At 44.3% G+C, this 14,150-nt stretch overlaps 1 protein-coding gene across 1 annotated transcript in view; it reads right to left on the bottom strand.

The window, feature by feature from the left end:
• Positions 1-14,150, bottom strand: part of robo2 (roundabout, axon guidance receptor, homolog 2 (Drosophila)) — a 253,374-nt gene that overhangs the window by 56,206 nt on the left and 183,018 nt on the right. The window contains exons 3-4 of the mRNA XM_070905977.1: positions 771-928; positions 341-461 (exon numbers count right to left, since the gene is read on the bottom strand). Coding sequence (XP_070762078.1) covers positions 341-461; positions 771-928 — 279 coding nt within the window. The remainder of the gene's footprint in view (positions 1-340; positions 462-770; positions 929-14,150) is intronic.

Below are 14,150 nucleotides of genomic sequence, written 5' to 3'. Positions count from 1 at the left end.
GTAATGCAATGAATGATGCCTCTGACTCACCCTGTTTTCACTCTCTTGAAAATTCAGTTTACCTCAATAATTTTTTTAATCTGTTCATTTGTGATATCTTCTATGATCATTATATGGGCATATAATTTAGTAATGACACTAAAAGGCATGATCATCAGTGATCAGAATTCATCTGGGAAAACACAAAGTATTTCCACTTTTGAGCTTGACGTAGAGTAGAGGCTCATCCCTGGTTGACGACTATACAATTACTGAGGATATGCTGGAACATGTACGGAAGTCGCTATACATCACTGAGGAGAAACACGATTATAGAAATAAACATAGAAATAAAGCTTACCAAACACTGTGACTTGTGCTGTCTCGCTGTCTCTCTCTCCGACCATGTTGGTACCCACACAGATGTACATGCCGGCGTCGCTCTTCCTTGTGTTGGAGATCATTAGCTTCCCCCCTCGGATCTAAAGAAAAAAAAAAAATTCCGTTAAAGACATAGATAATAACAACAACAACAACAACAACTTTTTCTTTTCCCTATGCATTAAAGTCCTTCCTTGTCAAACCAGTTTAAGTCACAAGTGCAGCAACAAAGGAATGATCCCTCACTGGCTTCCAACACATGAAAACACGGCCAAATGTGTTCAATGGCAGACCGTTCGAGGAGCAATAGCTTTTTTTCCTATGTGTCCACACCCTAATAACATAGTTCCCAACAGACAGTAGCTCTTCCCTTCAGTCCAGGTATTAAAACAGATGATAATGGTACTCACAGTGATCCTGTCATCCTTGTCGTCAATTCGCACTTTGTCTTTCTTCCAGTAGATTGTGGGTTCAGGATGGCCTCTGGGAGGAACACACTCAAGGATTGCCGGCTCTCCTGCTGCCACTACCACGTCTGTAGGGTTTTGTCTGAAGTCATCTCGCAGCACTGAGGGAAAAAAGGAGGAAAGGGTTCAGGAAGAGTACAGTTGTGTAGCATACTGTTGAATTTAAATGCCTAAATGTTTAAATTCACCATTTTTTTTAAATGTCTCCTTATGTGTGCACAGCATGAATGTATGCAGCTTTCATCGTGGCTATTTAAATGGGATGTGCAGCTTCATCTGACAAGGCAAGCACAAGTGCAAGCTAATTGGAGCTAATGGAGGTCCCTGTGGAGGTAGCAGAACAAACAGAGACAGAATGCCCTGAAGCCTGGTGTCATTCACATGTGAGAGCTCACAGGGGTGCAGCACTGCCTCACTTTGCTGGCATGTACACATACACACAACCAGATACGTGCTAACACACAAAAAACAGTGGGTGGTCTGATGAACAACTGTGGCCTTGTATCTAATCACCCTCAGGTAGGTCTTTCATTGCAGAGATAGCCTCTCACCCTGCATAGTGTTCAGTGAAACACACAACACCAGCTCATTATCAAACAGGGAGAGCAGCCATCACACACAAACACACGCATGAGCATGCAAACGCAAATGTGACACCACAAATGCACACAAACTAAACTAACTGCAAGAAATTAAACCCTCAGGATACACCGATACAAATGAGTGAACATACATAATAACTAATGTAGTAAAAAAAAAAAGGTTTAAAGGTACAAATTGGAGGTCTCTTTGGCTCTCTCCTGCTGTGTGTACTGAAACACATCTTTCTTGATTTGATCTCCAATACATCTAATCGGTGGAGTAGCACTTTAGAAATTTCAGCTTCAGCAGTGTCCATCCAGCGAGGGACACATGATTCCTCTGAAGTATAAAGGGACTACGCTTGTTGGAGGATGTTTGAAGATGCTTGAGGAGGGCTAAATTAAGGGCAGTACCACAGGTCCTTATGTAAATTCCACATGGGACTGGGGACGATGGCAGGGAGGGCTGGGATTATAAGAGGGGCTAACTGGTCCCTGCGCTCCAGGTTTCTCTCATCTATTCATACACTTCTTCTTAGCCTCTCTGCAGAAAGCCACGCAGCCATTGTCTTCTTATTTATTTATTTAGACCAAGGGAAAGCGGGGCGGAGGAAGAGAGGAAGCTTTCAACCCAATTATCCTGGGGATGCACAGGGGTACAGAGTGGGACATGAATTCAAATGAAACCTTTACACAGGGGTAATAGGAGAGAATACAGAAGAGATAGAAGTAGAGGCTTTCTCCCTCTCATGCAGTGCTGCCCTCTAATCTAAAGAGCTAAGGTAATTAGTCAGCTCTAGAGTGGCCGACCCCCTGGCCAGGGTGGGCATCACAGCCATCACCACTGGGCTCTCTGTATTTGCATTACAAACACAAGTCCTGCTGTTTAAAATCATAGCCTGGTTTGGACCATACATTGCCTGTTGTTTTCAAGATCACGTTGGATTTAATTGCTCCTTTCCATTCATTGCTAGCACCCATGGGATTTTGTCAGAATCAATTTCCTTTGACACAGAACAGTGACAAAAGAAACACACATTAGGTGCATCATTACGGTGCTTGTGCCACGCTGTCTAATCTAATCTAATGCTGCACGGTACAGTCACAGTAAATGCATCCCTACCCTGCAATCTAAATAAATACACAAAATGCACAAACAGAAAAATGAAAACAGAGTGGCCACACACCCCAGCAAATAAAATACAACATGCACACTTGTTGAGGACAGGATAAACACAGGGTTACAAACAGCTACAAGCAAACAAACAGATGACACATCACCGGTGAAAGGATTATGCCCTGTGTGTTGGTTCAGGGCTTGTTAGTACCAAGGCAACACTCTGAGCAGATACATCTACTAAGTAAATGAGGGGAGGGGCCAATCCAAATACACTTTAGTACACTATCTAATCCTAACTACAAGGCCACAGTCATCAAGGTCAACCTCCTACGGTTAAAGCACACACACAACTCAAATATTCCTCACCTCAGTGTAACGTTTGCCTTGCTTCATTACAGTATGAGTGTGTATCTCTCCCATTGTTGCCTGCAGGCACCTCCATGGGCTGAACTACATTATGTCAGGGATCATAAGCGAGAGCTTTTCTATTAGAAACATAACATGACTGTTTTCTCTGTTAATCTATGTGAGGTGCATCTGATAAATGCGTACCATTAAGTGGGTTCTGAGTATTTGCTGTCAGAAACTGAACTGCGGCTCCAACTCAGAGGCCCTGTAGGCATTCAGGCCTGAATCAGCCAACAGACGTAAGGTAATTGCCTTTCTATCCCCCTGAAACACTCAGCTCTTCTTCCACTGAAAACATCTCACCTCCCATGGAGTTCCAGCAGGCCCCAAACTCTGCCGCCTTGCTTACTTGCTTATTAATATGTATATATTTGTACATTTACACCCCTCTGTTGGAACGTGCTACATCTGTCAATCCGGCTGCAGGCTAAAAAGAACCCATATCTGAATAATATTAATCTGCCTTTGCCTCTCGTATTTTATTTATTTATTTAGTTCCCAAATATCAGAGGAGTGGGCCGATTTGAATGAAGGAGCATCAGGCAGGGGGCAAAGCATGGCAAATTTGCAGCTCTTTCAGCTGGCACTGATTCAACGCCTCAAACTTAAAGGGGAGGGAGTCAGGTTGCAACTGCGCTGTGAAACAGCCAAGGGGTTGAGAATGTTGAGAGTGGAGGTCTTTGCCAAAATAAAAACACAAAGGAGACACCCACACAGTTACTTTGTAAACCAGATTGTTCTACATTGGGAGGGGAGGCCTGTGCCAGCAACCATTAGGGGGGTCCACCTGTATGTCTGTGTGTGTTCTTACTTAAGATAGATTCAGCACACAAAAAAATCATCCCGACGCAGATACATGACAGCACAAACACCCGGCATCATAGCACAGAGGTGGCAGGGCAAGGACGGGATGAGGAGGGATATTTTGTACAGTGCACCCTCTTCTCTCACCCAAGATATTACTCACTGGAGGGTGACACTGCTTGTCGGCAAGATTAGTGGGGAGCCTTGACTGAGGCGTCCAGCCTGCATACTGAGATAAGTGCTGACAAATGCATTCACCTACAGGAGCGCACCTAGCTTTGGTTCACAAAGGTTGTGCTCACTGCCACAACACCATAGATTGATGTCTAAAACCAATTTTTCCCCTCCATTTTGACATTCACATCACTTTGATAGACATTCACCACACACACAAAAACCTTTACGCAAACCTGACAAACTGTGAAACATTTCTTAAAAGCTGCAGGGCTTGGTATCTTTTAATACTACGAATGTGAATGTTTGTGCATGTTTGTGTGGTTGTTATTACTTTTCCCTCCCTATTTACTAGAGAAAAAGACCCTCCGTGCTTTCATAGATATTCTCCTGGGTCAGGGGCTAAGAAACACAGAGAGAGATTACAACAGCTAGAAGCCCGGGGCCATACCCCGGCACCCAGACCCACCACCTTCTACCCACACTCTGATTAGAAAATAAACCATGCACACACACACACACACACACACACACACACAAACTCGAAGAGCTGTAGAGAGGTAGCTCCAAGCTATAATATCATTTCGTTCGAGTGCTTTTTGCGCTTCATCCGGCAGAGTGCTATTACAATACCGCCATTTTCAATTCCACCCTTAGAGAAGAGAGACAATATATATGTCACTTGACAAAACCAAACCCACTCTATGTGCTGTCATTGATGTTTTGTATTACTGTTGACGCTGAAGGCAGGAGAAGGATAATGCCACAATATATAATACTACACTGTGAAAGGAGATGTGCTCCATTTGTCTGGATGCAAGCTTTTTCTCCAGCTCTGACTCGCTCATTTGCCCTCCCACCGGCCAGAGCTAACCTTTGCCCCCCATCCAGATGCAGAAATTACCCCCTCAGCAGGCAGGAAAGCAGCAGGTTCACACATATCCCCTATATTCCTCCACTGAGGGGTTGCAGGTCAGACCAGAGAAACAGCTGCAAAAATATGGCTGGCTGGCTGGCGGTGCCCAAGGCTGTACCTCCTCTGAGAACTGAGTAGAGACTCTCATCATTAGCACAACTCATCACCATCTCTCTCTGTCTGTCTTACTCTCTCCTATCACCATCAGGGGTCATTCTCTGTCTTTCTTTTTCGTCCAGCTCCTCGGTTCATCAATTTTTTTCCAATCCCACAGCGTTGTCCCATGCGTTGCATCTTGCCCCCTCCACTCACTTTCACTGGCTTGTCAGGGCTTCCTCTGCACTGACTGCAGATGAGGTTTCGCAGATGAAGCCATACACATGCACAGCCGATTATTCTCCATAGACCATGGCCGAGCCCGATATGATCTCCACCACCGTTCTCCATATCTGCAAATCCCGAGCTAAGGGACTGTAAATAACACTGTCACTTTCACAGATACGATGCAGGAAATATGGAAAAGAGTGAAGGTAAAGAGAATCATATGGCCGGCAGTGATACCATAGTGGGGGGGAATCACAGGTGGTGATATCATATAAAATGTGCATCTTTAACAGAGCCTAGGATGGAATAAGAGACAGAGCATTTGTGCTCTAGTGAGAATGCTGAGAAGAAGGAGGCAAGACATAACACAACACAACAGGGGATGGCGAGAGGATGCCTGATCAAGGTCAAACTGAAGAGAGGAGTACAAAGGTGCTGAATAGATGAGGCTGACTGTAAATGAATGGAGTGCATTCCATCAAACTCATACCGCATACTGGGAATCCACCTCTGATTCAGTAGATAAGCCTAAACAAACATCCTTATTTAAACAGCAGCCCCGTTCAAAGCTCATTTTTCAAACAGCACCCCTAATTTGGCCTAACAAGCCCCTGGGCAGCACAGTAATGACAGTAAGACCACAGTGGGCAAATCTGCTGGCCGATCCAGGAAAGATGTGTGGTGCTGCTCCGGAGAAACAATATAATTAACTCTTAATGAACCTCTTTCCTTTACACCCTTTAACAATACCGACACAAGCATATATACACATCCACACACACACACACACACACACACACAATTCAATTTAGCCTAATCCATGCTTTATGGTAATGTATAGCTCATTAAAATGTTAGTTAAAAACTCATTAAAATTCACTTGAAGAAGTAATGGCTTCATTACAGTAATATGCAGAAAAGCAAAGAAAATGACAAGTAAGGACAAGGAGAAGAAAGAGAGCAGAGAGCGACAGCTTTCTAATCACTTAATTGTGTCTAAAATGGAATACATTTGCATAATAAATAACGATGTGCTGCATCCTCCTTTCAAATGTATTTTCCATTCTCATAGCACTCAGTAATTAACAGGCGCTACAATTAAAGATGCATTTTGCCCCAAAATGATTTTGGTGGCCACTCCAGTTTTCATTCTGTTGTCTTGTTTATGGTCACGAATGTGTTTGTGGGGGCTTGGCAGATGCAGACAGTGCGCTGAAACTGGAGCTGGCTGATACTGACGAACAATGTGCCCATGGGTCTTTGTGCCTGCTCTGATAAGGCATGATGTTGTGCTGATGCTTGTCCTCAGTCCAGAATGGACACTTAACAGCCGGGAGGGGGAGTAAGACGTGAAGGAAGAGGAATAAGGGGGTGGGGTGGGGGTGTAGATGAGAGTGGGATTGATTTCCTGCCAATTCCAGCACAGAGACAGCACAGGCAGAGGTAGTGAGGCATCATGATGGAGCAGGTGGGTCTGTTCCTGCATTGGGTAGAGGAAGAGCGGAGAGGAAGTAAAGTGAGAAGAAGAGGAGAGGAAGTAGTGCACTCAGGCAGACAGGCAAATGCCTCCTGTTAATGTCTTCTCTCTTAGTCTCCTATTGCATCAGTCCCACATAAACATTATAGATATACGGTATGGAAGCTGCTGGAGTTTTATGGCTAGGAGTGTAATAGTGCTACGCAAAAGAGTGGCTGAGTAGGCATTTACAGTGGTGAGTAATATGTTGTGTTTTGGAACATCTGAACATATGGAAAGCAAACTCCCTTTAGCAGCTGGAAAAGCTGCTCTTTCTACATATTGTTATGACTCGAGGTATTGATTCTTATCACACATATTCGCTTGACTTTTCCCTCATGACTTAGAACTTCATTTTATATACATACAGAACAAAATACCAAACTTTCATCTGCCACCTTGTTCTCTTCCTACACCACCTCAAACAATGTCTTAATCTCTCATTATTTTTCATCCTCACCATATCTCTCTCTCACCTGCAGTGTTACAGTTAATATGTATAACCTCCCACAGTTTTCTCCTGTGGCTGTTCAAGCGTAACAGATGTCACAAGTCCAGCTGTGACACACTGTCTCACCAGAGGAGTAACTCCATTGTGTTAGAAGACACTAGGATAGAAATTAGCTGGAAGTCTGAAATGCTGTTTGTGCTGTGTGTGCGTGTGTGTGTGTCTTCAGCATATCTGTGTGAGCTCTGGCCTAATAACATTGAGGTAGTGACCTTCCACAGGGAAAGATAATCCCCAGGATGCTGCTGAACTGTGTCCAGGCTGAGAGAACAGAGCTGGATTTCCTCAGAGACCACACACACACACACACACACACACACACACACACACACACACACACACACACACACACACACACACACACACACACACACACGCACGCACACACACACACACACACACACAGAAGCTGAGTCGCTTATCCGGTGTGGCACACTTACACGGGCATCTCTGGTGAAAATGAAACCCCTGCAGCCTAGTTCTGCAGTCCACTGTGCGAATCTTCATATAATCTTTAATAGCTTTCCCCTCTTTTTCTTTATGCGAGCCTATTTGCTGCAGCTCCTTCCGTATCTATTTTATTGTTTTGGTCTATAATTGGATTGGCAGTAACGGCGAGCAGAGAGCCGTTAGGAGCTTGTAAAAGGTGTCACTCTGCGATGGCAGCCCCGTTTTAATTAAGCTCTCGGCTGGAGTTGAGCAGCTTTTATCTAGCTTGGTCTGATGAGCCCCAAGTGCAAGTGTGCTCCACACTGTACTGCAGGACAGGCAGGAGGAGGAGAGGAGGTGTTTACAACAGCTGTAGGCAGCCCAGTTTACTGTACTCAGCATCCATCCCTAGACACCAATCTACATGCCTGGACCAAGAAGATACTGGGAGACATCATAAAAATTCAGTGTGCTTGTGTGTGTGTGTGTGTGTGTGTGTGTGTGTGTGTTTGTGTGTGTGTATGCCATTACTGTGTCTCCTTGTGCTCATTGTGACAGAGCCCCACCCATCAGTGGTGTGCAGTCATGTGTGTATTGGTGCAGATGCAGAGCCAGCCCCACAACATGGCGGCAGAAAATGGGCACAAACAAGAATCTAAATGAACACAGCAGAAGACTGATCTCACATTACTGCTGTAAATTCTGAACTAATCCTACTCAACTGTCTGGTGGCCTGTGTGTGTGTGTGTGTGTGTGTGTGTGTGTGTGTGTACGTGTACGTGAGAATGTGCATGTGAGGCTTATGCTGTAGGCAGTGCTGTACGTGGCATAATGATTAGAGAGGTGTTCATCACAGTCCTTCCCTGCCTGTCCCCCCTCCTCAATCCTCCTAATGGCCTCCTCAGATCATCTTTCCTTCAATCAATACTGCCTGAAAGGAAGAATCTCACACCTAAGGACACTTTGTTCCCCACTGTAGATCACAGGTGACACTTTTTCCATACAAGGAATCATCCGGTGGTTCTGGATCAGAACCTAACAGAGGACTTTAAACCAGTTCTGATATTCATCAAATGTAAAGTTGTGGTCATTTTCTAGGTGGGTGGCTTGGGCAGGGGGGGAGAGGTTGATACAGTTAGATTTGTGAGCAGAGGAAGGTTGAGAGGCAGATGTGGTGGGGTGTTAAATCACATGCAGCCTTGATGCAGAGACATTTAAAGAGATTTATTGATCACTTTATGGATCTTAAGTCTTGAGGAAGAGCAAAAATTAAACTGGATACGAAGAGATGACCTTTACAACAGCCTCACCCATGGATAGGGATTTTTCCCCCAGTGTGTATATGTGTGAGCTGTTTATGATGGCGGGGGAAGAAGCAATTCACCATTTAGTCAGAATGTGCATCTGAAAAATTCCCCTCTGAAAAACCAGCACCACTGTCGTCCTGAAGATGTGCTATAGACTTTATGTGCGTCTGCTGAAGCGTGATTGAATGCTGCGCGTAACATCTAAATACGTGGAATAAATTGTAACAGTGCTGCTGCCTGCTCAGCAAATCACTGCTACATTAGGCTCACCTAAGTACCACACACTCATACACACACGCACAAATTACAATTTCAAGTGTCTGTGCTGCAGAGTCTGTCAGTTTGTATGGAAAGCAGTTGCCCTGCACACGGCGAGCAATGCACCAACAGCACTAATAACAAACTGATCACTCTTTACTGCACTGAGATAGCAGGAGTTATGCTCATACACAGTCCATTGGTCCAAAACTCCTTGGAGACAACAAACACACACAGACGATTTACTGTATAGTTGATTCACATGTTTGTGCATTTGCATGCCATGCGAAAGACTTCAGCGCATGTGCTGAAATGCTCTGACATTAACTAGCTTAGCGGAGCATTTAAATTATTTATTGAAGGTAAAGCTTCTCTGGCGTCATTCTGCGGAGGAGCTCTACATCTTGAGAGAATCCACATGACAGTCCGCTTGCTTATTTCACAATCCAATTCGTGTTAATTGCATTACAGAGGAGTAATTGTGTTAGTTCCATCTGTAATCAGCTTACTGCCTCGGTGCAGCTGGATATACCTGTACACCGGGCTTATGTAACCTGCGTGCTAATAGGGGGGAATTTCATTCATTTCAGGGCATGGAGTAAAAACCCAGGATGCTCACTCAGGTAATCTGGCCTGCTGGAACCGTCAGCCTGTATGTAATAACCCTGGTGTGTGTGCACATGTGTGTGCGTGTGTGTGTGTGAGTCAATCCATGCTCATATTATCATGCAAATGGAAAACAATCTGAAACACACCACTGGCTGCCATGCTCAGGATCAGTGCAGAGCGCTGTGTCTAAACCATTCCTGTTCTGGCCCTCAGCCCTCCCCATTTTTTTTTTTTTTTAAACCTCTCCATTTCTTTCCTCCTGGTTTATCCCCCCCCCCCCCCCCCCCCCTTAATTTTTCTCAGGCACCACATCAAAAAGGCAGATTAAACAGTACTGTTTCTTACTGTGTTAGTGCTACAAACTTGTCCAATACATCTGTAGGCTGGAGATGTGAGGTTAATCATTTAGGCAAAGGAACAAAGTTAATGAGGCAACTTCTAATCTGAAGCTATTTGGAGTTCTGTCAACAGTATTGACCGCACTGCAGATGGGATAAGATATCGTTGGAGGGCACCGATGACCTACATAGCAAGGACAAGACAGTGGCTCAACAGCAGCACAGCACAGTGTTCCCACAGCTCTCCAGGGCACAGATTCTGCAGCACAGACACAACGCTAAAAAGACACTGTATGGGTTTGTGTGTAAGCTGTGTGTGTGCATGGGCGAGCGTTTCCACTTCCACCCACGCTGTGTCCTTTATCTTTACAGTCCCCAGCTTTCATATCACCCAGTAGGAGAATCCAGTTTGCGACCAGCTATATACTACTATTACCACTAGCTGCTGTGCAACACACAATCAATACTGATTTCACCTGGCTATTAGCTAATAATTCAGTGAGCTAGACCTACTGAGCCAGAACTGCTAAAGATAGAAGGTGGGAAGGGGGTGGAGTGGGTATGGCTGTGGCCTGCCATATGTCTGCTGTGAATGATGCGCATGAGTGTTTGATACTGAAGCTTTGTGCATGTGTCTAGTGAGAGCGAGAAGATAAAATCGAGTGTTATTCTCAAGTGTGTTTCAACCACAGAGAACATTAAGGGACATTTGCTGATAATAGGAAACAAGGCTTTATTACTCTGCCATGACTGGGATGCAGACACATTTTAGACATGATGTTGTCACTGGGAATCTATAATTGAGGAAATATTGGTAAAGAAATTCCAAAGTCCAAAGTAATATATTAACAAGTAATTTAGTACTAATTATAAAGAAAATAATAATTCCACTTGATACCAAGGATGACTTGGGTGTCTTTTAGTCAGTGGACAAGTGGTCAGCGACACACTCAAAAATGTAAAATTGATCTATCTATTGTTCATTTTAACATATAAGGACAATTGACAAATACTACTCCTAAGTGTAATAACAAATACCACAAACTCTTCTGATTTCAAGACACAGACCTTTTACAGTAAACGTAGCCTTTGAACCATCCTGAAATCAGTTCAGTTCTGAAGACAATTCCATCTAATGCTTGGATCAAAGGTGACTATTCTTGCCATTTAAGATAGAAGGCACATTTTTTCTTTGATTAATTCCAGGTCCTCGAAAGGTCACTGTGATACAATGACATTTGAAATCGTCATGTCTAACCCCAGAAAGCAGGACGTTGGGGAGCCATTAGGAGGGACTTCTGTAGTTGGGGTGGACATTTAATGTGGCTGCAGACACTACTTGAGCTGCCTTTCTTGCCTTTGCTGGAATCCCTGATTGCACATGGGCTCTGCACTCTCAAATCAGTGGGGGGTGGTTGACACACACATGTCTATGATATAGGCACACACACACACACACACACACACACACACACACACACACACAGATGCTGTAAACCCCCTGTATGTCTGAACACAGAAACAACCAGACGCACTGTCCCCTGGGTAATGAAAGAGCATTGTGAGACTGCGGTTGCTGTAAAACCCAATTAGTGTGTGTGGTTTTATCAGTTAGAGCTACACACAGATAACAGCCTTCACAAGATTGTGTTTTGCCTGTCTGGTGGTCTGCCCCCTGCTGGACACACACAGCCAAGCAGGTACAAGTGGAGAATTAGGGAGTGTGTGGAGATAAATGACTGTGATCATGTATTCTGGGTTAATGTGTTCTCCATAGGAGGCTTAATCAAGATAAATGAGTGTAAAATCACTGTGTGTCTGTTTTGGCAAACTCTATATATTAAAACAGAGGTAAAGCCTTAATAATCAAGGACCTACTACACAACAAGAACCACATGTTGTATGTGCGTATCATTCAACATACATAATCATGCATTTAGATATCAGGTGATGCAAGAAAATCGTCTCCCCCTGTATGGCATGTAATTAAACAATGGCTGTTTCTCAGTTTCAGCTTGGCACGCCTCAGAGCTGGATTTCTTGCCTTCAAATGACTGTAGCAAAAGAATGAAGCGGTGGCTGACAGCGCCACAACACCAGACTTATCCCTGTCTTCAAACACCTCCATCTCCCACAGCCACATAAAAGAGCAGAACAGAGTGGTGGCAATCGCAGCCGCCGTGCTGTGCAAGCCTCTGCTCCACCACAGCCGTAAAAAGAGCTACTTCTGTATTCATGTGCCGCATCACTCTGGGCTCTTTGATGGCACAGATCACTGTCAAGATGCTGAGGCTCTCACCAAACATACTGTATGGCTGGAAGATAGTGTAAAAACATATAGGATTCTGCATTCTGTGGGAAGGCACATAGACAAAGCTTGATTTAGATAATTTGATTAGTATAGATTAGCTAATCGTTTTCAATTTGCATTAGCATTATTGGATATCATAGCATTTTAGTGACTTTATTTGAGTGACTTTTCTCCCAATATTATTGACTTTGCTGATGCTGGAGATGCCCTAGCTCAATAGGAGTCAAGAACTTAGTAGCAATCCAGTCAAGAGACAGAGAGAAAAGAGAGGCAGAGTGAAGTGTTTTTTCACCATCTTTCAATATTCAGCCTCAAGCCATGAATAACTGAATAACTGAATCCATGATAGTAGGGATGGAGGGATGTATTTTCATACAGCATGTCTGAATGTGGGGGAAGCATAACAAGCCACAAGAAAGCATCCTCCTCCTCCAAAAGAGGTCTTTAAATGAAGAGCTAGGAGCTCCACTGAAGCATGAGCTTCCTCTATGTCCATTTCGGCATGGCCCTCAACACCCCCGCCCTATTACTAGATGCCCTCAAAAGAAAAATAATAATAATGATGCTTAAAATGTACTTCTGGGGTGTGTATTACATTAATGAGTCAGTGAAGATGGTTTGATCAATAGGAGAACCACTGTTATTATAGCTATTATTAAGAAAATGGTCAGTCCCTGTTTCAGTCCAGCCTTTAAGAAGTAACCCACACACAGTGCTCCTGCACCACGGACTGCTACTGAATTAAATATGAGGGGAGAGGCGGAGAAATGGGTGGGGAAAAGAAGGAGGGAGATAAGAGGAGATGGGGCAAAGAGCCTCTGTTTAAATAGCAGAAAGGTGACATGTGAGCACTCTGCCGAGGAAAGGGACCCCTGACCTCACCATGCCACAGAGACAACCAGCACTTAGCATTCTCCACGGGGAGTCTGATCTCACCAGGTAATTGTTGCGTGTTTTACATCAACATGACCCTGCAGCACAGCGCCACTGACAACAAACAGCACATGTGTATTTGCTTTGTCACATTATAGTGCAAACACCCTTGCCCAGCTAAAAACCTGTCATTAACACAGATAATTCATGGCCAATCTCCCCTAGAGCACTCAGATGATTGAAGTCGATCAACTCATTTGAGGAAAAAAAAATGGCAGTTTAAAATTGCCTTTTCGAATTCATCTGCTGATTACCATAATCACTTCATGGCTGACAATACTTTGTAAATGTGTGTGGTATTAATGCCAGCAATTATGGGGGATAAATGGAAATGGGCAGGCAGTGTGGACGGGCCGATCGATCTGAGCAGATAAAGCACAAACATACCCTCATCTTTGCCACCGTAGAGTGACCCCTCCCGCTCACTTCACCCTACTATCACCTATGAGTTTTGTCCAAGCAATCGAGAAGGAAAACTTTGCTCGCGTCTCTGCTCTACATGCTGAAAATGGCTCCTAGAACCAATTATAGGGGTAATTTTACTGTGAAAATGGATTCATTCTGAGTTCACAGTCAATGCCTTCTTGAAATGTAATGGCTGCTCTCCTCCACACTACTCCAGCGTCCGCCTCTAGACTGCGCCTCAAGCTGTAGATCACTCTCCCTTGAGCCCTCACTTCACTGTCAGGCCAGCAAAGTCTGCCTTCATTAATAGCAGCCACTCATGTCTGACTTAAATTTACGTACAGGCTATCAATTAGCTTGGGCAAGGCCAGGGATAGTGTACT

Source organism: Enoplosus armatus, chromosome 5 (genome assembly GCF_043641665.1).
Source record: "Enoplosus armatus isolate fEnoArm2 chromosome 5, fEnoArm2.hap1, whole genome shotgun sequence".
Classification (NCBI taxonomy): Eukaryota; Metazoa; Chordata; class Actinopteri; order Centrarchiformes; family Enoplosidae; genus Enoplosus; species Enoplosus armatus.
The sequence above is the reverse complement of the archived record's forward strand: the minus strand, read 5'-3'. Positions and strand labels throughout refer to the sequence as shown.